Raw genomic sequence first — 25741 nt, 5'->3', positions numbered from 1 at the left:
TACATTCTTTATATACCCACAATAGTCCCCTACTGTGATAACCACACTTCTTTTACAGTTCCGTGTAAAGATAAGTTAAGATATCACAGCGAGATCAGGAAAAACAAAGACAACAATAAAAACAGACCTCAGGGAAAGAGGCTTATCTACACAAGGTTATAAAACAGAACTATGTCAGCGCAGGCAGTAATACGCAGTAGTAGGGGCCAATTGAGGGCAGGTGTGTCCTGTGCTTCTACTGTTACTTTCCTGTATTTCTGGCGGCCATCTTTGAAAAGGGCGATTTGAGACCAGAGTGAAAGCAGTGAAGACGGGGGCCAGAGGGGAAAAGCCCTGAAAGGCTGCTGACCTATAGGATACTCAGAGGGGGAGTGGGGTCCCGGGACGAGACGCTCTGGGGGCAGGGAACGCCCTTCCCATCTGCCCCGGGAAGCCGGAGCCACTATTAATACGGCGGCAGGTGGCAGATGGCGGCACGCATAGCGACAGACTCTCGGTGACAGGAAGGAACGGGCAGATCTCTGGAGGCGTGACCTTTCTGACAGGGCAAACACACACAGAGCCCTGAGCGGAACACTGACACAGACACACACACACACACACACACACAGCCCAAAGCGCAACACTGACACACGCGCACACACACACACACACACACACACACAGAGCCCAGAGCGCAACACTGACACACGCACACACACACACACATATACACACATAGAGCCCTGAGCTGAACACTGACACACACACACCTGCACACACACACACACACACACACTGCTCCAGTGCTGGTTGAACAGGGCCAGAACAGACACTACATTCCACTGGGTTCCCTGGAAAGTTCTTGAAGTTTGCTCACAGGCAGGCTGGAAGCCACGCAGATCAAACAAATGGCAAATGCGCAGGGTGGAACTCATTCTCATTCCTGGATGCCTGTCATCTCGTTGTGCCAGTGTTTTGTATACATTGTAAACCACGCACATGTTTACTGAGGGAAAGCTCTAAGGAATCGGACCGACTGTTTGGGGGAGAAATTCACGTTGGCTGTTGACAAACCTCTCACTGCCAACGAAAGAACAAAAGGAGTCCAACAGCAACAGAAACACCGCCGCGATTTTCAGCCAGACGACTCGTGACATCAGGACTGCGAGAAGATAAGAGCGAAGCAAACCACCAGAGAGCCGGAGGGTTGAGCTCACAGGCTTCCTCTGTGGATGATGACTGCGTTTTCGTTTTGAGAAGAAAAAAGGTTCCGTTGCAAATACTGCCGTGTTTTCTTGCAGCTAGTCCACTGCTTTGCTTAAAAACAATTTTCTTACGCCTACACTTTACGCCTTGATAAACGTTACATAAATAAAATGAATATTCACCCAAATTAATAAATTTGATAGTAATTTTTTTTTACGCTATAAAATATCCAATAGAGCCAACAGAGGCCCCAAGCAACACTCTCATCAGCATGAGAAACGGGGAGATTTCTTCTGTGAAAGAACACAGAGTGAGCTGCTGGCACTGCAGTCAGCACAGCGGCTCCCAACCCTGCTCCCGGAGATCTACCGTCCTGAAGGGCGGTATAGCTCAGTCGGTAAGACCGGTTGTCTGGCAGTCGGAGGATTGCCGGTTCAAACCCCGCCCTGGGCATGTCGAAGTGTCCTTGAGCAAGACACTTAACCCCTAACCTCTAACTGCTCTGGCGAATGAGAGGCATCAATTGTAAAGCGCTTTGGATAAAAGCGCTATATAAATGCAGTCCATTTACCATTTACCATGAAGCTTTTCACTTCAAACAAAGCGCACATCATTCAACAGCTAGAGATCTCACTGAGCTGCTAATTAGCTGAATCAGGTGAGCCAGATTAAAGTTGAAATGAAAACCCACAGGATGGTAAATCTCCAGGAACAGGGCTGGGAAGCTATGTTCTAGCTGTTGAATGTGGTGCGCTTTGTGAGGGTTGAAATGAAAACCTACAGGACGGTAGACCTCCAGGAACAGGGTTGTGGAACCACAGAGTCGGCATAACATTCAGGAATAATGATGACAAAATATTTTATGTGGAGCTTCCCGTGTCCTTCAGTAATGCTGGGCCAGGTCCGCATCTGACCGCTGTTACACAGAAGCGCTGATGTCATTCAAGTGGAAACACGGTTTTCCAATCTGCCTGAGAGTTCCTCCTGTTCAGGTCAAAGGGAAATGTTACGTAACGAGGTATTAAAAAAAAAAAAACCCATGTAGGAATTAATGGCGGTTTCCAATCTGGGGACATTGCAGCTTAACGCATAATTCATAATGCAGCAGATTCAGCCATCTTGATGTTCCAAACGAGCGGGAGGGCAGCACTTTGAAGTGACTGGAGCTTGTTAGCGGCCTCTCAGAAGAGCAGCGTGTGCCTTCCTAATGTCAACAGAACGGACTCTGATGTTTTATTGGCTTCATGAACCATTTCATTTGAATTTTAAAAGCAAAAAATGCAAATATATAAAACCGTCTTCTCTCTAGGGTACTTACATATACCCATATACAACATACACACACATGTACATTAGATATACTATATAGAAAAAATATCACTGTTATAGGCATTTCTATTGGAGTTTTAAATAAAAAAACATTTAAATATGCAATGCTTAAAGAACCGAATGTATAAAAAAACACTGACAAATACAAAAAATCATAACATTCTAAATGATACCAAAAGCATGTTATTCCCAACTATACTGTACATGACTGGTAGAGCCATCAAGATAAAATTTTCCATACAACACACGCACACGTGCAGCGACGTTTAGCAGCCGAGACAGCCGCATGGGTTAACGCGCAGGTGACAGGCACTGCCTCTGACACGCCTCACGGTCCAGCGGCTTTGAGCTGGCAACACCCTCTCCCTCCCCGCGCACTCGCAGACTCACACTTCCTTTCTTCGTTTTTTTTTGCGCAGTCGCTCCGCACCGCTCCGAGAACGGCGGAACAAACGCCGGTGGAGCGAGAGAGAACGGAGCGTACGCGGAACCGGACGACAGGCGTCCTCCGGAACCTCCTCCTCCCGGACGCGGGCCGCGATTACGCGGCGCGGCGATCGCGTTTCCGACGCCCTCGGCGCCGTTCAGCGTGTACACTCGCACCGTAGAGTCTCGTTAGTTAAATGCGGAAGCGCGCACGTGTTTTTTCCTTAGTGAGACGGAAGTGGGGCTGTGATTATCGGCTTTAAAAAGCCACGTACACAATTAAAGCTCGTGGGAGGGTGACTCCTGATTGTTGATTACAGGGGTAATATAATCTTTACGACACTGCACGCTGCCCAGGCTTTTCTTCCCTAATGAGCGTCTTACCAGGCAAAAGGAAAAAAACTGAAAAACAGCATCTATGGCAGGGAATGCTGCTGATACTTTTTGTAATGTTTTGGTTTTCAAACCACACAACGAATTTACAACTCCAAAGCATGGACGTCTGTGTATGGAACCTGTGCGTTCTCAGCAATGTATTATAAGAGTTTGTGCATCACAGGAGCTCTGCAGGCTGAGATCAATCCTGGGAATGGGAGAGGCTGCTAAAAACATAAACAAGTAAAGGGCTTTCTCAGCAGCCGTACCAGGCAGCAAATTTCTGCCCATTGTTTTTGTTGTGCTTGCGTGCGTGTGTGTGTGTGTGTGTGTGTGTCTGCCTGTGTGTGTGTGTGTGTGTGTGTGTCTGCCTGTGTGTGTGTGTGTGTGTGTGTGTGTGTGTGTGTGTCTGCCTGTGTGTGTGTGCGTGTGTGTGTGTGCATTACCGTTTGCCGGAGGGAATTTCCACAGCACAGACTTAATGTAATTTTGCTAAATTACGCTGTCACCGCTGCCAACAGAAGGGACAGGCCCGAGAGTTCCATCACAAGTAGATTACTATTCCCTAACAAAATGCACTTTCGCCATTTCCATTATAATGAATAACAGAAGGCGATCATGGAGCACGCCGCGGATGACGGCTGGAGTATGGACGTCACGGGGGGGAGGGGGGCCTGCTGGGGGGGGGGGGGGAGAGAGCTGCTGGAAGGGCTGAGGACGGCTCCAGAAAGCACACATTCATCTGTGACTGTGGGAAGCATAGCCACGGAGAGGCACTTCCAAAGGTTAGCCACCCCCCCCAAACCCCCCCAAACCCCCCCACCTTACACTCTCATCTCTCGTCTCCATACAAAACAAACCCTCCATTCAATTGTGCTCAGCTGCCTGCATTACCGAGATGGAGACTGAGGACGCTGAATTGAGCCTTTGTGAAGCCAGCTCGTGTTTATACACACTTTTACAGTAAAAACAGTGAAAATACTAACAGGTGACTTATTTTGCTTGGAGGGCTTTTAGGCACCAAAAGAAAAAACATGGAATTGCCATGGTTAGGATTTATCCATTTTTTTGTCTTTGGGATACTGCTAATCGCCAAGCAAACCAGTTCTTTAATGACATGAAAACAATGCAAGCAACTGTGCCATGCAACTCTGTACATCAGGATCATTACTAAATACAGGACCCCTGCAATGAGAAGGCAACGGTATTGCCGTGCGTTTAGTTTGCTAGCGTTTCAAACGGCAAGTTAAACAAATTACTGGGGAAAATAGACACCAAATTCAAAATCAATGATGTTATTATATTACTTCGCTCTTCATTTAAGCAAAATGGCAAGAAGCACATTGTTAGTATCAAACAGCTCTCAATGAAGAACAAGAGTTGCGTCCCGGCCAAGCCTGAAACTGCGAGCAGTGACGCTACAAGCGCACTTCTCAATGATGTCACTTGCGATCCGGGATCAGTCCCTCCACCGATCGCCATTTCCCATCAAACCCCGCTTCTCGCTGTTCCCGTTAATTGCAGGTCCGCACAGTACACTTAGTCAGTTCCCCCCCACCCCCATAAATATAAATCCAAATGTCAACAGGAGCCAATATTTCAATAGTGAAATAAAGCGCGCGGTACACGACACACACACCGCCTGCCAAACCCTAAACGGCAGAGATTGGTAAGGGTTTTACAACATGTATTTAAACGTGACTCACGCTGCTTGTAATACAGACGGAGGAGGGGACCGTGACTGTGTGTGTAATACAGATGGAGGAGGGGACTGTGACTGTGTGTGTAATACAGATGGAGGAGGGGATTGTGACTGTGTGTGTAGTACAGATGGAGGAGGGGACCGTGACTGTGTGTGTAATACAGATGGAGGAGGGGACCTTGACTGTGTGTTTAACACAGATGGAGGAGGGGACCGTGACTGTGTGTAATACAGATGGAGGAGTGGACTGTGTGTGTAATACAGATGGAGGAGGGGACTGTGTGTGTAACACAGATGGAGGAGGGGACTGTGTGTGTAACACAGATGGAGGAGGGGACTGTGTGTGTAACACAGATGGAGGAGGGGACTGTGTGTGTAACACAGATGGAGGAGGGGACTGTGTGTGTAACACAGATGGAGGAGGGGACCGTGACTGTGTGTGTAATACAGATGGAGGAGGGGACTGGGACTGTGTGTGCAATACAGATGGAGGAGGGGACCGTGACTGTGTGTGTGTAATACAGATGGAGGAGGGGACCGTGACTGTGTGTGTAATACAGATGGAGGAGGGGACTGGGACTGTGTGTGCAATACAGATGGAGGAGGGGACCGTGACTGTGTGTGTGTAATACAGATGGAGGAGGGGACTGTGACTGTGTGTGTAATACAGATGGAGGAGGGGACCGTGACTGTGTGTGTAATACAGATGGAGGAGGGGACCGTGACTGTGTGTGTAATACAGATGGAGGAGGGGACTGTGACTGTGTGTGTGTAATACAGATGGAGGAGGGGACCGTGACTGTGTGTGTAATACAGATGGAGGAGGGGACCGTGACTGTGTGTGTGATACAGATGGAGGAGGGGACAGTGACTGTGTGTGTAATACAGATGGAGGAGGGGACCGTGACTGTGTGTGTAATACAGATGGAGGAGGGGACCGTGACTGTGTGTGTAATACAGATGGAGGAGGGGACTGTGTGTGTAATACAGATGGAGGAGGGGACCGTGACTGTGTGTGTAATACAGATGGAGGAGGGGACCGTGACTGTGTGTGTAATACAGATGGAGGAGGGGACCGTGACTGTGTGTGTAATACAGATGGAGGAGGGGACCGTGACTGTGTGTGTAATACAGATGGAGGAGGGATCGTGACTGTGTGTGTAATACAGATGGAGGAGGGGACTGTGACTGTGTGTGTAATACAGATGGAGGAGGGGACTGTGACTGTGTGTAATACAGATGGAGGAGGGGACCGTGACTGTGTGTGTAATACAGATGGAGGAGGGGACTGTGTGTGTAGTACAGATGGAGGAGGGGACTGTGTGTGTAATACAGATGGAGGAGAGGACCGTGACTGTGTGTGTAATACAGATGGAGGAGGGGACTGTGTGTGTAGTACAGATGGAGGAGGGGACCGTGACTGTGTGTGTAATACAGATGGAGGAGGGGACTGTGTGTGTAATACAGATGGAGGAGGGGACTGTGTGTGTAGTACAGATGGAGGAGGGGACTGTGACTGTGTGTAATACAGATGGAGGAGGGGATCGTGAGTGTGTGTGTAATACAGATGGAGGAGGGGACTGTGACTGTGTGTGTAACACAGATGGAGGAGGGGATCGTGACTTCTTGCCGTTGATGCTCATTCCGCTCCAGTTGTGCTAATACAGCTCGGAGTGATATTCTGTCTGATGGCCAGCCAAGACAGAAGCACACCAAGCCGTTTCTGTAGTGAACGTGTGTTTATTTTTACCCAATAGTGGAGCAACCAACACAGCCAAAACAAAACAGGAGCAGAGAGCGGTGGGCCTGGGGTGGGCCTGACGTGGGAGGGGGCAGGGGTGGGCGGGGTTGCGTGGGGTGGGGGGGAGGGCCGCGTCGTTCCTTGGACGTTCCTGCGGCAGGGCAGAAAGCGCAGGGCTCCTGGCCGCGGGCTTTGCGATGCAGCCTCACGCTCCACCGCACGTGATCGCATGCGCACGCAGCCACGTGCCGCCCCCTCCCCCCTCCCCCCTCCCCCTCCCCCTCCCCCTCCGCATCCCCGATCGCTCCAATCCAGGGACGCGGATGATTTAAGGTCAGTGCCCAAGAGCCGGGGAACAGCATCCAGTCACCGACAGGGAGGCCTCGTCGGGAGCGAGCTCCGAAATGCAACACGCGACGAGAGGAGGCTTTAAAAGCTTCCGCTGACAGGATGCAGAACAGTTGCCGGGATACATGATCACACGCCGCCCGGGCAGAAATGCGGTCGAGCAGCGATGCGGCGTGGAGATGCGCTACGCTTCAAAACGACGTCCGCAGCGAAGGCCGCAGTCCCGCGGCGACGTGAATTAGCGCGTCAGCGGTCCGATTCAGAGTAAAACCTCTCACTTTAGGATACGTGCGCTCCATAATTTGGAATCAAATTCTGACCGTTCGGCTGTGGACCGTGACCCGCTGTCCCTCAGGGCTGCGGACCGTGACCCGCTGTCCCTCAGGGCTGCGGACTGTGACTTGGTGTCCCTCAGGTAAAATGGTCACAAATAATGACCACAATAACCCCCCCCCCCCCCACCACAGGGGGAAAGGGTATAAGGCAGCAGGTAAAAAACAGCCTCTCTGGTCTACCTGCACCTGGGGGTCCACCTGCACAGGCTGCACAAGACACGCAGCCCTCCAGAGCCACAGGGGGGGCGTACTGCAGAGCGGAAAGGAGCGAAAGTGATTTAAAATGCTTCAGGAGGTGTTTGTCTGCGCCCCACCGAATCGATAAATAAAACCTGCTGCAGTGGAACGGATTCTCCTCGTTCGCTCACTTCAACCGAAGAGAAACCTGGCGGAAGAAAGAGCAAACCGAGACTACAAATCAGTTCTGCTCAAAATGACTTTTTTTATTTTATTTATTTCTTTATTAAATTCTCAAGAATCTGAGTTAACAAAGCTTCATGAGCTTACAGATCGTTTTGGAGGGAACGGGGAAAGACTATATGTGTTCAAAGGAAAAGAGCCACTTCTTATATCTTTAAATAGTGCAAAGGACTACTGTCTACTGTGTCTGACAGGCGGATAAAGCTAATCTTAGATGCTTTTTAGTGGCTGCACAACTTGAGGCGCTTGGGCAATAGATTCTCTCCTCAATTCACCTTCACTGCACTGCTTACATTACAACACAAACACAAAGTTGTCTCTTTAACCTTTTGGGGGGGAAGGGGGGGGGGCAGGCCGAGCCCTTTATCTCCCGCTGAGGGGATATGAATTTTCCGCGCAGGGTCTGTGTGGGGCCGCGAACTTCCTCGCATTTTAATGTTCCCCGCGGATACCCCGGGGGGGGGGGGGGGGAGACCGAGAACGAGAACGAGGACGTGCCGCTTTAATCCAGCATTACAGGGTCACAGACCATCACTATCAGCGACTCGCAGTTTCGGTCACATTCAGGGCGCAGCCGAAGCCACTCGCTGTTGCGGACGGGAATTAGGGCCATAATTATTACTGTAATCCGGCCCTCTGTGTCTGCAGCCCTGCGCATTAACTGGGGAGAGTCCGGGACGAGAGCCATCGCAGCGAGGGATTTGCAGGGAGGAAACGGGGGGGTTTTAGAGCGCAGATCTACGGTTCTGCTCCCCAACAGGGCTAATCTGCGGGGCCCATCTGGAGGGAGGAGCGGAGCAGAATCGATCGATACGCGCCAAATTGGACGGTGGTGGAAATTTACGCAGCTGATTAGCCCGAGCTCTGCACACAGAGCAGGGTCAGCAAAAGGGAGGCCACTCCGCCGCACCGCGCAAGCGGAAAGTTGCCATGGCAGCCGAAATACTTTGTCCTCTTAACTGGGCTGGGATTGGGTGGCGGGGGGGGGGCTGGATGGACATGGTCAGGGAGGTCTGTCTCTCTGTCGCTCTCACACATATACAGACACTCAGACACACATATACCATCTCTCTGTCTCTCATACACATACATACACTTAGACACACGGATAAACACACACAAACACACACACACGTCCTTGCCTGAATGCATGGTTGCAGCAGTAGGCAGAGGGAGAGGCCCAGTACGTGTGTCCTCCAGAACAGAACACAGAATTCAGCCCACAGCTTTTTCCCTCTGCAGCTCAATGACTGCACAACCGCTACAGCCAGACTGAACACAGGGGGCGTTACTGAGCAAAGCCATGCGGCATAACCTGCTCAATAAAGGTCTCTCTCCCTGGGTAAAGCAGCTGTGCATCTCCCCCATGAGTCAGCTGACCATTGTTGACACTGGCACAATCCAGATGTATTCTGGGACACGTAGTTCACATCCTGTAATTGCACTACACACAAGAGCTTAAGAAATACACCACTTAGAAGACCCACCTCAAAGATGTTTTAATGAGACTCCATGCTCATGCATACCCTTTCCTCACCAGTTTCATATTAGCCAGATACTGCTATTATTTGTGACAGCCATCCTTTATTCCAAAGAAAATTACAGTAACACACAGCTGTGCCCTGTACCTTGTTACTAATAGTTTCCTTTTATGACCATTACTTCAATAATATGAAGTAGATCTGTATTATTATGAATCACTAAACACTAAATCGTGACATCATAACTGATATCACTTGTCAAAAGTTGAAAACACCTCCTCCAGACCTCATATTCATTTAAATGAGAAAAATCTACATTACAATACAGCAGGTCATTCAGATGCCTGTGCTTCAAGGACAAAAATAGCTCAGGACATTCCTCCACTTCAGCAGGACAAAGACTCATTACGTGCGTGTGAGTGTGTGTCTGCGTTCACGCATGTTCGTGCGCGAGTGCGCGTGTGTGCAAGTGCATGCGTGTGTGTGCATGTGTCTGTGTGTGCGCATGTGCGTTCAAGCGTGTGCAAAGTGTGTGTGTGCGTGGAGCGTGTGTGTACGAGCATGCCCGTGTGTCCGTGTGCGCGTGTGTGGGTTGTGTGTGGACAAGCATGCCTGTGTGTGTGTGTGTGTGTGTATGTGTGTGTGTGTGTTTTCAGGCAGAACAAAAGCAGGATGGAGAGCATGCACGCCCCTGTAATGGCCTCCATCACAAGGCGCTGTATTGATCTGGGGCGGCAGGCGGGGGCTGCCAGGCATGATGCAATCCCTCCGCTCCTCCAGCTCAGCTGGGACTTCCTGGAACAAGAGGAGGAACGGCGACGGCTGAGGGGAGAGGCAACACAACGGAGGAGAACGCTCGCGAAAACCGCTTCCACAGCCTGTATAACACAGGGCTTTCAGCTTTCACTACAATACTACCATCTCCATTCACCCTTTAAAGTGTGACATCACAAATATGTGATTAGAATGTTATTCACTGAGCGTTCTAATGCTGATGTCACAATCACTGCTGGCAACTGAAAGCAGTGGAACTTCTAGAACACTGAATTTTTGGGGGGGAAAAATATTCATTTCCAAAAAGCCTGCTCTTCAAAGAGGCCACGCTACTTTCTCCCACCGGTACATCTCTCTCATAACTCCATCTCATTAGGTTGTACCTGCCCAGCACTTGCAGTTTTCCATTAAGACGGATATTTCTTTAATCATCACTGCCTCTCTGGGGGACATCACTACCCCCCCTGGGGCGTGACAGCGGGGTCACGGGGCCGGTCTAAAGTTTGTTTGCCGACGCCCCAGTTCCCTTAATGACCCATCAACCTGGGCTTCCGGGCTGCAGCTGAGGAGCGTGGGCCCGTGCTTTATGAAGGAGGAGGACAGCGCCTAATCTGGCCTGAGGAACACGCGACACCTCCACCGCGTGGCCCTGCACCTGGGGAGGGTCAGAGGGGATTAGCGGGGTGACCTCGGCACGCCATCCGGGATTACGCACCCTAATCTGGTCAATCTCTCTCTCTCTCTCTCTCTCTCTCTCTCAGGTGCTATCTCTCCACTGGCGGGACGACCGACCGCCCCTGCGCTGCTTCAGATCGACTCTCCCGGCCTCTCCCGCCCCCCGGCCTGACCTCCGCTCTGGCCGGTCTGCTCGCCTTCCTCGCTCTTCCTCTTCCTCTCTACAACTATGGCGTGTCCTCACGAGACCGCAACCACGAGCCATTGGACAAATGACGACACCCTTCCTCTTTACATCAGCTCCATTTTTCCTCAAACAGGTCTGTGAATTTCCACCAGCATCGCTTCTGTCAAAGGGAAACATTTTATCTACAGGGTTTTTTTCTTGGTATTCATTTGTGCATATATTGAAGAAATATATGTCGAAATACAGGCGATGAGTCTTGGTGATGTCTCTACAGGGGATTCAACATGTAACTTTGAAAATGGTGTATATACCCATATATGAAATACCCATCTATGTGTACATTTAGAACAATACACGTAGGTGCATTACACACTAAGCTTACGTGGAAAAAGATGTGCATGTCAAACCAGCCTCAGCTAGGCCCCTTTAACTGCCGACAGAGAGACAGCCTGCACTCAGTGTCTATGCAGGCAGTTCACAGACCGTGTGCGACTGCTCATGTTTACTAGTCAGCGCTGTGACACCGCTGTTCAAACTGAACCCATCTGGCTGCAAAAAATCAACCGCACTACAAATCAAACATGAGCCACAGATTCACTGAGCACTCTCCTGCGTTTGCACACGGCTCAGATACTGAAAATTAAGAGGAAGCAGAATGAATGGTGTCGACCAGTCTTAAGGACCATAGAGTTCTGTTCTTCAGTATATCCTACTTTTCACTACAATATTCCCAGCTTTACCCGTGCTGTAACACCATCTCCAGCCATTTCTCAATGTCACCTTTGCGCCTGGATTCATTCATCATTTCTCTTTTTTCTCTGGTGCACAATGGACGCAAGTGTACGTCAACCTTCTTTTGAATTAAAAAATGCACACGCAGTCATATTAAGTGAACATGCTGACTGAAACCCCTTGTAGCCTAGCTCTCTTTTGTAGGATTAATTCAGTATTTCTCCTTAGCCCTGGTTAAGGGTTTTGATGCGAGTGTATGCCAACGTTCTTTTGCACTAAAAAATGCACACACGTCATATAAGTTCAGTTTAAAATGCTGATTGAATCCCATAATAGTCCAGCTCCCTTCTTCGACTTCTGGTTCTCACGGTGAGGAGGACACTTCACATCGATTTGCGCTTTAACTGAAGAACAGGAAACGAAGAGCCGGGTTATTCCAGTCCAACGTCGAGGGCCCTATGAGGCCCTATGAGGCCCTATGAGGCCCTATGAGGCCCTATGAGGCCCTATGAGACCCTGTGAGGCCCTATGGGGCCCTATGAGGCCCTATGAGGCCCTATGAGGCCCTATGAGGCCCTATGAGGCCCTATGAGACCCTATGAGGCCCTATGAGGCCCTATGAGGCCCTATGAGGCCCTATGAGGCCCTATGAGGCCCTATGAGACCCTATGAGGCCCTATGAGGCCCTATGAGGCCCTATGAGGCCGGTGAGATTAGCCTGCTCCTGTCGGCCCCAGCACAAGCAGGCTACAGCTGCAGAGAGAGAGAGACAGACGGAGGCAGACCTGGAGACAGACGAGCTTACGGACCTGCGCTCCCTCCTTCAGTGCATTCCTGGCTCCTAATGCCAGACAACAGTAGAAGCATCGCACCAGAGCCCCTCCTGCAATCCAGCTCTACTACCATACGTGAGCACTGCAATCTGCAATCAAGGCCACGTGCATCCACCATCGCAACTAAAATGTGAGGCTGTGTGAACAGAGATTATGTGAGGATTATCCAAGGGGGGAAAAAAATGTATTATCTTTTGTATTTCAATCATGACCTCACAAACGGTGCGGAGGGGAGGTGAGTACCCAGCTCAAAATAAGCATTCAGAGATACATGACAAATCACCACTGCACCACTGGGTCTAGTTTATAGAACATGGCCACCACTGTCACAGACATTAAGTGTGTGCTGCTTGGGTCCGTAAAATATGACCATAACCAACGCCAACATATTTCTTTTCACATACAACTACGGCTGGGATACACAAATTCCCACAATAACCTTCATTTCATGCCTGAAGGAGCACACGACAGGGGCCAGGGCTGAATCTGATGGCCTTTCACAGACTGACAGATTACACCTGATCCGCCACAAAAACTCCGGATCGATAATCCCCCAGCCAACCGGCAGCACAGGCCAGGAGCTCCAGCAGTGTGTGGAGCCTTGCAGTCTAATGCACCAGAATATAGCGCTCAGTCTAACACAGGGGTAAAACAGCTCTCTCTCTAACGCACCAGAACACAGCGCTCAGTCTAACACAGGGGTAACACAGCTCTCTCTCTAACGCACCAGAACACAGCGCTCAGTCTAACACAGGGGTAACACAGCTCTCTCTCTAACGCACCAGAACACAGCGCTCAGTCTAACACAGGGGTGACACAGCTCTCTCTCTCTAACGCACCAGAATACAGCGCTCAGTCTAACACAGGGGTAAAACAGTTCTCTCTCTAACGCACCAGAACACAGCGCTCAGTCTGACACAGGGGTAACACAGCTCTCTCTCTAACGCACCAGAATACAGCGCTCAGTCTGACACAGGGGTAACACAGCTCTCTCTCTAACACACCAGAACACAGCGCTCAGTCTAACACAGGGGTAAAACAGCTCTCTCTCTAACGCACTGAAACACAGTGCTCAGTCTAACACAGGGGTAACACAGCTCTCTCTCTAACGCAACAGAATACAGCGCTCAGTCTAACACAGGGGTAACACAGCTCTCTCTCTAACGCACCAGAATACAGCACTCAGTCTAACACAGGGGTAAAACAGCTCTCTCTCTAACGCACCAGAATACAGCGCTCAGTCTGACACAGGGGTAACACAGCTCTCTCTCTAACGCACCAGAACACAGCGCTCAGTCTAACACAGGGGTAAAACAGCTCTCTCTCTAACGCACCAGAACACAGCGCTCAGTCTGACACAGGGGTAAAACAGCTCTCTCTCTAACGCACCAGAATACAGCGCTCAGTCTAACACAGGGGTAAAACAGCTCTCTCTCTAACGCACCAGAATACAGCGCTCAGTCTAACACAGGGGTAACACAGCTCTCTCTCTAACGCACCAGAACACAGCGCTCAGTCTAACACAGGGGTAAAACAGCTCTCTCTCTAACGCACCAGAACACAGCGCTCAGTCTAACACAGGGGTAAAACAGCTCTCTCTCTAACGCACCAGAACACAGCACTCAGTCTAACACAGGGGTAAAACAGCTCTCTCTCTAACGCACCAGAACACAGCGCTCAGTCTGACACAGGGGTAAAACAGCTCTCTCTCTCCAATGTACCGAAACACAGCTCAGTGTCTAACAATACCAGAACACAGCTCTCTCTCTCTAACGCACTGAGACACAGCTCTCTGTCAGCTGCACAGGAACACAGCTCTCTAACACAGCGGAACTCAGCTCTCTCTCTCTCTAACGCAACGAGACAGAGCTCAGTGTCTAACAACACCAGAACTCAGCTCTCTGTCTACCGCACCGGAACGCCGGGCCTCGGCCCAGCACAATTAGGAAACAAAGGGATGCCCCTGCTGCCCCTGAGCTTCATCCACCCCCGCCTCCCTCCCCCCCCCCTTCATCCACCCCACCCCAGCTCCACTGGATAGTCTCTAATGGCAGCAGAGTGCCTGCCAGGCACACTAATGGACTCAGCGGTAGGAAGCACATGAGCACACAAGGAAAGGGCACCATCCCGACTCCACATGCATATATACACACACATCATTTTATTTTCTATTTTCCCATCTCGCTCTGCTGAAGCCGACCAATCACAGCGCTTTCACAGAGATTGTCACGGAGTACGGGAGCCCGTGGGGTTTCGCACTAAATAAACCCGACTGACACGAAATGTTCTCGCAATGTTCCTGGAACGTTCTGCCAGTGTTATTACAGCAGCGCTGCGAGAACGTTTCGTGTCGGCTGGGAAGGCAGCGAGAGGACGGGAGCCCGAAGGTGGCGAGCTCGGCGCGCCCGGGTTTACCGCGGCGGAATTGGCGGCAGGGGCCACGGGCAGCGCCCGCCATCTCTCAGCGCGGTATTATGGCAACACCCTCGCCGTGCCATCTGCAACGGCGTCCTTCGGGGGTCGGGACGGGCACGCTGCCAGGCGTACAGTCTGCTCCATGTCCTGCGCAGGTGACGTGGCTACCAGAGCCTGTTCCCTCCAAACTCCTCCCCCCCCACCCCCCCCCACGGTCACGAGCAGCTGCCACTCAGGAGGGCACAGGGGAGGAAACCCATCGTGTTCTGGGGCCCTGATAATGAGCCAATCACGGGCTCCGCAAAACAACACAAAGGCACCTCTAACTCAGGGCCTGCCAATTTAGCCCATCTAACGTACTGAAGGGAGAACAGAGAACCTCTATTATGACCAATAGAGAATCTCTCTGTGTGCAGTCGGAGTACACCTTTCCCCATTTGTTCATAGTGAAGACGCTATAAGGCTGACGTTAAGCCTGAGAAATACGTCGCTAAGGGACGTTAAGAATTCCAGCTCATTTCCCAACCCATTGGATTTTGATTTGCCAATACAAAAAGCATGTAAATCAGCGAAACGGATAAATGCACAGAACGCACTCCCTCCGGCCATCACACAACAGACGGAGCTCTGAAACGAAACCTGAGGAAGCTCACTTGGGAAGGATCTGGCTCTCCGCGCGCGTAAACGTATACTTGAGCATCCCCCTCAAATACGGAATCACTGCAAACGGGAGAAATCGAACACCACGTCAGAGGCTGCCGGTGGCAAGCTCAGCGCCCTCCAACCCCACGGAGGCTTACCCAGCAGCAGACCCCCACGCTGCAGCAGCAGACCCGCGGCTCACCTCTGAAGCACGATAAGAACCACCGCCGCCAACCTTGATGGGTAGAGAGAACTTACGGCCGGTGTGCGCGATTGTTCGCGGGATTGGCGAAACCCACTTCTGTACCGTCCCGCGGGTGATTCACTGCAGCGCGCTGGCCCGGCGGGTGCGGTGAATCACCGCATACAAATAACCCATTAGCTCACGGGCTATCCGATTCCGACCCTCGGAGGGGGGACGCGAGCTTCTCCCCCCCCCCCTCACGTTATCTCCTTCTGTAGTACGATATCAAAGGTGCATTTTAATCAGCGCTAACTGCCGCCCAGCCGGGGAGGCAGGAAGCAGGCAGGATTCCACCGCGGGAGCAGTTCAGCCATCGGGACCCTAGGAAAGGATTCCGTGTAGTTTTGTGGTTTGCATATATGTTCTTTTTTTTTTTTTTTTTTAAAGGATATGCGCATTTATTGCAGTAAAAGAGCACTAAACCCCCGGAACAGAATATAAAGCACGTACAGAAATAAAAATAAATCTCCCAACATCGATTCCCATCGTCTACTGTTATGGTGGTGGGTATAATTTATCACTAACAGCCACAGCAGAATACTGATTAATCAAGGCCCCGGCAAGCGCCTTGGAATTCTCTTCTCTCTTGGATTGAAACGCCGCATCGCTTCATGCTCAAGAAATATGTTGTTCAATTAGCTGCGTAAAGATGTTTTAAATGAGACCTGAAAGATGTTTTACTTACACAGCCTTTATTCCTGTACAAATCAACTTCCCATAAATGCCAACGCTCAATTATTTTCCACTTAGCAAAAATACTGTTCGCCAAACCAAAAACATTGCATTTTAACACTGGTCAAGCAAAGCCCATTGCCAGACCAGCGTTAGAATTCTCACTGTAATATTTATTTACAGTTACGTCTTCCCTACGAGCGCTCGTCATTGAAACACTGTTATGTAACATGTACACATGGTCTACGGCTAAACACAGTACACCACACATCTGTGCAATCAGCCTCCAGTGAATCAGATGGTGACCCATGGCAACCAGAGTTTACTAATCCTCCTGAAATGATGAGGAGACATTTACCACACGACACACGCTGACACATGGCATTGAGGGGGGGGGGGGGGGTTTGGAGCCTACTATGCATTGGGCGAGAGGCAGGAATCCACCCTGGACAGGCCTTTCAATCTATCGCAGGACACACACACACACGCACACACACACCATTATGTGATCAACCCCTCTGGACAAATTCTGAACGACTTCCTGTGCTTCACTGGCCGAAGCGCATTTGGCTCAGCTTCGCTGCACAGACAGGTGCGCGTCCATCTTTGAGCGCTCTCAGAAACGGCACACGGCACAAGGACGGGAGTAGCCGGGGGAAGGGCGGTAGGTACTCACTGGTGGAGTTGCCCTGCATCTGGATGATGCACTTGGACTCCTTGCCGGTTTCCCTGGAGTTGAAGGGCCGCACTCTCACCGCCACTTTCACAGAGGCCCCGGACATGGTCGCGGCTGCAGCGGCTTCTCCCGCTTTTGTTTCTGCACAATGGCTTTCCGCCGTCCAGGCAGGGTTTTGTTCCTGAGAGAGAGAGAGAGAGAGAGAGAAAAACAACAGTTAGTCTTTTGAGCTAGCATTTGCTTTTTTTTAAAAAAGCAATGTTAATAACCCTTTAAGGTGGAAGATGGCAAATATGTGATTATAGAATGTTCTTAACAGAACATCAACATTCTATTGCTGAGGCAACAATCACTACTGGTAACTGAAAGCAGTGGAGTTCTAGAACACTTGCTTAGCTTCTGAAAAAATTCCAAAACACCTACTTATCAAACGGTTAAGAGTGGCACACACATTTAATATGTAGTATATGTATTATATACATTACATAAAATATAGGATAATCATATTATGCATTATACTTGAGATGAGAATATTCATTTGACGTTTTATTTGCATAGTGTAAACAAATAAACTAGAAGTTACAAAGAACACCAAACAAGCAAAGAATTTTTTTTTGACAGATGTCACACTCACAAATCTTACTGCTGCCCACACACCACGTGACTTTGTGTGAACTAACGTCAGTTTTTTTCCCCACTTCGAACACAATTGTAGAATGTAGGGCGAACAATTTGGCGTACGTTCGGTTTTACCCACTTCATCATTATTTTGGGGATAACCACAAACAACCTTAAACTGAGTTAAATGGAGATGTGTTTTTAATTAAATTGGTCAGTGTCTCAGTTCTAGGTCTGGGGAAAGGGACACGAGCACACACCAGTAGGCCTGAGCAGTACATCCCACACACAGTTAGCTCTTCTTTCACATCTAATGAAAATACATGGCGTTATCGAGGTCTGAAAGGTGACCGTTTCATTTTCTGTACAGTCAAAGCGAATAGAAGCGTTGTTTGTGTGAAAACGTAGACTAGATTTTTCGGGCAGGCTGCTTACTACGCAATCACTCTGAACAGAAACTTATGAATGCCTAAAAATTGATGCCTTGGACTTGGGTTTTCCCGAAAGCATAAAACTGTAGATAGGCTATGCTGTAATAACATGTGGTCTCACTTGCCAAACACCACCAAATTGCGGCGGTGTATGAATAATGAAAACTTGTTGGTGTTCCTCCGTACTGTAACACCAAACCACTTTGACAAAAAATGCATTCAGTATCGCCTAGCAGAGATCATAGGAAGATCGTAAAAAAACGTTCAAGAATATGCCATGGTAAGATATAATCTATAAATCAAGACAGTCCACAAGCAGGATTTTAGTTCGCATCCTGTACAGTTCCTGTAGCCTATTCACTGGTGGTTTCTTTTTCGGTTTGATGCGCTTTATGACTTCTTGGTTTGTAGGCTACATTTACTGTTTGTGCATTTTTAAAACAAAAATGTTGCATTGAACTTCACAACCCGATGACCCGTGTTGTTCTTTTCAACTGTCTACGGCAGCTAGCTAGCTAAAACACTTCACTATGGCATACGCCCATGAAATTCTAGACACCGACTTCGATAAGCTATCGTGACGAGGAGCCTAGCATTCATAAAAAATGACAGAAAAGAAACTGGCCAGTTGGAAGAACCTATAAACGATATTTGTTCGACGTGGTGAAGTCCACAATCATTATTTAAATATATCAGATATCTTCCCGAAGAATTGCTTTAACTGATATAGCAAGCTGGACAACCATTTACCGGTATTTTTAAAGAGGACGATGTAAACATCCCTGCCTGGCTCGTAACATTATAGCTGCATTCTGACTGGTCTCGGTTCTCTTGTTAGTAACACAGGCTTCTGTGTTTGTTTCCTTTTAAAGATACATTTATTGAAACATTTTGCAACAACGTCGCTCTGTGAAACAACAACGGAGTTACAAAAAAAATAGAAGGTAACGCTGTGACTTCGTGTTGTGTTTAGCCTACCAATTTAACTGCAGGCTACATTGTAGGCTAGCTAGCCAGCGGTCATTGTCGCTTCATTTCTCGAAATATTCTGCTTGCAAGAATATTTTTCCGTTTCCATTTGATTAAGAGTGTCCTTTATGGCTCTCAAAAAAACTTCTCAGGACAAATGTCCCTTTGAGAAACCAATTGTTTTCAGCCATCCTGCATCTTAATTAGACGACCAGATATGTTGTTTAAATCAAGGCTGCTGCTATAAATTCCGACATCCAGGACGTATTCATCTTGATAGCTCGTTAGCATCTCCTATAGCCCTGTTTAAGACCCACCATCACCGTCCCGAAAACCCTTAGCTAGCTACTGTATTATCTTCGTTATCAGCGGAATGCAATGACCGAGTACAACAATGTCTAAACAAGGTATGCCTGTTTCGCAAATATACGCACACAATACAGCAAAACAACCATCCCCAAAGAGTTGTTTACTTACTCACGGAGATCCGCAGGCGGACGACCCAAACACCATAGAAAACGGTGAGCCGCGTAAACTAAAATGACGATATAGTGTCAGTACTGCTCAGAGAATTCCACCAAAGAAATATGTAGAAATCCCGCTGTTGTCAAAAACACCCATCATAGCAGTGTTACATTTTCCAGTAGAACGGCATCCACTGCACCCGTGATCGCGTAGGCACACACTTTTAACCCGCCTGGCCGAAACGCTGAGATATATGAACATCAAAAAACGCAGAGGAGTTGGAATGCCTGGGGTTACTGAGACGATTACGTCAGGTCGATCGTCGCCGTTCTGACTGTCAGATTGGCTGCCCAATGGAATCAGGCTTAATCTCAACAAAGGCTGTCGTGCACCAATGGAGATCGAGGAAGAGCAGGTACTCGATTGTGACGCATCACTGCAGGATTTCTCACTGCTTCGCACGGCTGTCATCGATGCTTCTGGACAATGCCTTCCACCAAAGTGTGCTAGTAGGCTACGCCTCCTGGCAGAAGCGGCGTGGTATTGCAGTTGAAATTACCCGGCGACTACGGTCTGCTTCAGTAGAATTTCTTGATTATTTTCTCTACAAAATGGCATTTCGGCGGTGGCGGTATGATATAGGGTAAATCTGTAGTAGCCTAGTTTGCCTACATCTTCACCGCACACGTTTCTAATCCAAGATGTCTTTAGAGACAGGACAACCACCTGCCGATTACACATGAAGTTCTATCGCTGGATGAAGCATACACCACTTGTCAAAGCTTCACACCACAAAATATATTTTTGGGAGGAAAATGCTTCCTCTTTGAAAACTACAAAATATTTCATCTCAGTAAGTAGGGGGGAAAAAGTTTATAAAATGACTAGCTATATAATATAATCCTGTATTTTATTCTTGTTTTATATCAAAGGAGTGTTGTCCGTAGCAATGTCTATTTCAGAAATACCAGATGGGGCAGATGGAGAACGATCCTTTATGCGAAGCTATGACCCCACACAGCCGTTGCTTAAGTTCTCACGCCATCATGATTCGCCCGCAAATTTAATGGCATTCGTCTCTGTCTACTCTGAAGCAGCCAAAAAGGTACGGCAAAAAATAAAACTTATTTCGTATGGTCACTTTAGGCTTAAAAAATTGCATCACATAGGAGTACGGATGTTTATCTGTATCTCATTCCAGGGTGATCTAGAATATAAAATAACACTATTTTACTCAAAAGATGTGTGTATGCACATGCTCCAATCTGGCGTCATCATTTCATTTTTGGTGTCTTTTTAAGTTCTTTCAGTTAGGCCAACAGACATACATATGTGCATCTAAATGAATAACATGATTCTTTATTCACACCACTAATTCCCTCTCAAAATAGGTAAAACAGCACAAGAGCATTGACATTGCATGCTAACCAAAGCTTATTCAATCATACATACTATCTGTGACCTACATTTACCGCAGATAATCAAAAATAGCGCTTGAAATGACCACTTCAGTCAAAAAAGGAATCCAGCGGCTGGGTCACATTTAAACATCACTCGATTTAGCAAAAAATAATTCTCTGTTTATTTATTTATATTTAAGCTTTATGTGAGTACCTAATGAAGACCTGGCCACTCACAACTGAAGCTGAAATCCAAGTGCAGTGAAGAAGGGGTGAATTCCAGTCCTCTGTAATATCTTTGATCAGCACTCAGTGGCAATAATGATTTTAGTTCTGTAAAAGTTTCACTCCATTGGTTTCATTTGCATTGCGCTGCTTGTTAATTTTATTTTCCCTTATTCCATCAGAATATACGATGGAAATTATGAAAGCTCAAGTGGGCCATGTAAATTTTGATGATCTTCTGGTAATTTCACACACTTGTGCTATGAAACCACAAATAATCGCTCCTCGCGTGATTAAGAAGGCCTAACCCTTGACACCACTGTATATATATATTTGTCATTTATTTATACGAGTATAAAATTTAATGAATGGAATTTTTTTGTCTTTCAATTCAGCATTTTCTACCATTCAGTTGTAATTATACTTAAAGGGTTCTTTTCCACTGGGTGTGGGTATAGACAGGCTTATCAGACGCATGTCCATGCTGTACAACTGACGTTTCTAAACCCATAGCCTTCAGTCTTTAGAACACACAACTGTCTGTGTGCGCAGTGAGAGCACATTCATATATCAATCAAAGAATGATATGGGTCATTTGTTTGTGGTGGTCTTCTCTGTTTCATCGATTGGCTACTGATGGGAGGGAGGGGGGGGGGCTTTAAATACCCCATATATGGACAGGGCTTTCATAAATCACCAGGTGACTGGCCTAAACCAATCAATATCAGTCACCGTTGGGAAACAGAAAGAAAAGTTTCTTATCTTCCGTTCATAGTTACTTCACTAGGCATAGTCTATTCAACTATGATGTTCCCAAGATTAAAGGCATCGCGTCAACCACATTTTATTTTACTGGAATCCGAGATTGGAATGTTCCTCCTGACTCAATCAAAACGACCAGTTCTCTGAATGTATTTAAATATTGTTTAAAGCGATTTCTTCTTGCCCAGTGATCCTTGTTGACTGTTGTTGTTGATGCTCTGTGTGTGTGTGTGTGTGTGTGTGTGTGCGCACATGTGTGTCTTTGTACTGTAGACATTTTTAAATGTAGAGATCTAGATTTGCATATTTGTTGTATATTTAGTTATGTCAATAGTCCAGTCTAGGACCCCATTGAAAATGAGCCAGCTATTGCTGGCTTAATGGGTAATCCTTGCACTCAATACTTTACAAATTGTTTCTCATTTTAACATCTCACTTTTTACAGTAGTCCTCCTTGTATTGTTTTAAGTAAGTGTATTTGTTCTATTTTGTAATTTTTACATGATGAGTGCAAACAAATCAAATCAAAGCAAAAGTTTCAATCAACTCAAATCAATCCGCAATACATTGGAACAGTGTAACAGAAACATCACTTCTTCACAAGTAGTCCTTATTTGAGGAGAACAAAAACAATGAACTAAATTGGAAATAACTGCTATGCTGTAGACATATATATATATAAATGGTAAATGGACTGCATTTATATAGCGCTTTTATCCAAAGCGCTTTACAATTGATGCCTCTCATTCACCCATTCACACACACACACACACTCACACACCAACGGCGAAAGGCTGCCATGCAAGGTACCAATCAGCTCGTTGGGAGCAATTAGGGGTTAGGTGTCTTGCTCAGGGACACTTCGACATGCCCAGGGCGCGGTTCGAACCGGCAACCCTCTGACTGCCAGACAACCACTCTTACCTCCTGAGCTATGTCGCTGCGTGAGCTACAGTATACACCAGGAACACTGCAGCTGATGTGGGAGGCAGTCAGCACTGTGTACTGTAGTGTGGAGCAGTGCTGGGGAGATCTGAACTAGGGGACTTTGGGCACAGAATTACAGCCGCTACCTTACCTGACCCCCCATGGTCAGGTGACAAATGAAGGCCATACAATCAGGATACAGGGCATGTGAGGCAGTTAATGTATCAATGTCAACCCGGAAAAAATGATCTAAACAGAAAATACATTTGTTTATGAGAATGGATCAGATTTACATCATGCCTTTCACAGCCTCAAAGCACCTTTCAGTGAAGGTGGAAGCTAATCTCACCTGCCACCTGTGTATAGCTCTCATCAGCACAAAAATAAAACATATTTCCCAATCAGTTTCCTGCTCCTCTTACATCATTTCCTAAATCGGCCTCGTCAACAGCAGTCAATGCAACACAATATATGATCATAAATAGAACTGGGAGTATGTGACTGTATAATAGATATTTTGATCGAAGAGGAAATCGTAAGTCAGACAGAACTCATTGCCATGGCAACAGCAAATGTGGCATCTGTCTTACCTTACCCAGCCAATGTAGTCATTTGCAGCACCAGTGAAAAATCCCCCAGTCAAAACCGACCGATCAACCACCCATTGCCAACAGCTACAGTTCAGTAAGAAACAATGGCAAACATTACTGAACGAAGTTTCATTAAGGAGTGCAATATTAGAAAATAAAAATATCAGACAAATACACTGACAAAAATTATTTCTCCATTATATCCATTTGCATTTCACAGGTCTGTATAAACAAATATACCATAATGTTACATTATGTCAGTAAACTTTACCCAGTTTCTAATATAATGAAACAGGCAGCACAGCAGCAGAACTGTCGCCTAGCAGCAAGAACGTCCTGAGTTTGAATCTTGACCGGGGGCCATTCTGTGTGGAGTTGTTTCCATGTTCTTCCCTCTCCCCGTGTCCCTGTGGGTTTCCCCTGGGTACTCCGGCTTCCTCCCACAGTCTAAAGACATGTAGTGGGCTCATGGGAGTCTCTAAATCGCCTGTAGGTAAGAGTGTGTGAGTGAATGGTGTGTGGGCTCTGCAATGGATTGGCAACCCGTCCAGGGTGTTTTTCTGCCTCTTGCTCAGAGCATGCATGGCATGCTCTGGCCACTGTGCCACCCCTATGCCACCCACTGCCCATTTCATTCTGAGAACTTTCTTATTATTTCAACCTCTTTTCCAGCTCACATACAGTATTCCCTGACCAGGAATAAGTGTCTTAGGAAATTGGAGGGATATACAGAAATACATACTTTGCTATAATATACATTTACATAAAAAATGTGATTCCCCATGCACATAACAACCACATAGCAGCGAATATATCTGAAGTGTATACAAGATCAACCAGTGCATTTTATAGCAAATAGAACATCTACATGCATAATATGCTTCATCTACAGCATATTTACTACAGGACAGAATTATTAAACACAGAGGGTGATTCAAGGACAGCGTATGTTGCTATGGACACACCGTAATGATCTCCATGGAGACAAATGAGTCTGAGGAATATACGCTCCACTTTGGTTTCGAATGAACAGAAGAGATGTGATGACAACAGCCAACCTTTATTACTTTTCCATTTCATTGTAAAGCTGTTGCGTATTTGATAAGCGCTCTGCGCTGCAGCCAGAAGCAGACCTGCTCGGCTCAGAGCTGATTTTGGTAGCGGCTAAATCACGCTCAAGCTGACCTGTTTTTAATAATTGTTCAGAGAGGGAGCGATGAATTAATTTGGAGTCAAACATGTAGTTTAAAATACACATACATCAATGTTCTATCTTCAAGTGTAATTGTGCATTAATCAAAACAAAATGCAGATCACATCTACAGCCCTCAATTTAAGTGATGATGTGTAGTTAAAAGAAATCCCTGCATTGACTATGATGACACCACAACTTAAATGCTCAAATGGTGATCCAATGCACCATTGAGGGGGCCATTTTGAAACATTACCACGACTAGATGTAAAAAATTGTCTCTCAGAAATCAGATGAATTCATTGCCCGTTATTCCTGTTATACAACCGGCATTTTGACATGCTTTAATTTTTAATAAGGCCACATTAATAAACGCAGGCAGGGGAAAGCACTACAAGAGAGGGAAGTCCCAACTTCGCACCATCCCAGTTGCGTCATCATATCCAACACATTCTGTTTCATGTCCTGACGATTTAATAAGTTTGCTCATGCTCCATATAGCATCACAGAGGAGCTATCGTGTTTGATGAGCAAGCTACTGACTAGGCCAGTGTGCTACCGCCTATTAAAAGGGGTTGGGAGGAAGCAAAAATAAAGAGACGCTCAGATGATGACATCACAAGAAGCAGTCTTTTTTTCCCTGGCGTTACATGAAAACATCCTTTGTTTACCGTAGTTCCAGCTTCATTAGAAGGTGGTGAAGAACATTCTTGTGTATTGCATTCTGGGAAAATTCAGTGCGCTATTATAATTCATGTCTATTTTTTTAACCATGCATGAATAAGCATGGGTTGTTAATTTTAATATGGAATGTCCACTAAATATGGAATAATTAAACATGGAGGGACGCCTGGCCACTAAAACCTGCAGGCTTTGCACTGAATCACCCTGAGACCAAAAATAACTAAATATGGAGAAAAAGCAGGGGAAAAAAGATTTAAAATTAGTACTCATTCAGACATCTGAC

General features: G+C 47.3%; 1 protein-coding gene across 19 annotated transcripts in view; it reads right to left on the bottom strand.

Moving 5' to 3' along the window:
- The window catches only part of kif1b (kinesin family member 1B), an 85587-nt gene extending 65582 nt beyond the window's left edge, over positions 1 to 20005 (bottom strand). For 8 of the 19 annotated variants that reach the window (XM_064300819.1, XM_064300820.1, XM_064300822.1 and 5 more), the window contains exons 1-2: positions 19691 to 19995; positions 17196 to 17376 (exon numbers count right to left, since the gene is read on the bottom strand). In XM_064300819.1, coding sequence (XP_064156889.1) covers positions 17196 to 17301 — 106 coding nt within the window. In that variant the 5' untranslated portion in view covers positions 17302 to 17376; positions 19691 to 19995. Of the gene's footprint in view, positions 1 to 17195; positions 17377 to 19690 lie in introns of all 19 variants that reach the window. The other 11 variants (XM_064300813.1, XM_064300815.1, XM_064300816.1 and 8 more) reach the window with 5 other exon arrangements.
- Between the last annotated feature and the right edge of the window lie 5736 nt (positions 20006 to 25741).

The sequence above is a fragment of the Anguilla rostrata genome, chromosome 11, assembly GCF_018555375.3.
Source record: "Anguilla rostrata isolate EN2019 chromosome 11, ASM1855537v3, whole genome shotgun sequence".
Classification (NCBI taxonomy): Eukaryota; Metazoa; Chordata; class Actinopteri; order Anguilliformes; family Anguillidae; genus Anguilla; species Anguilla rostrata.
The sequence above is the reverse complement of the archived record's forward strand: the minus strand, read 5'-3'. Positions and strand labels throughout refer to the sequence as shown.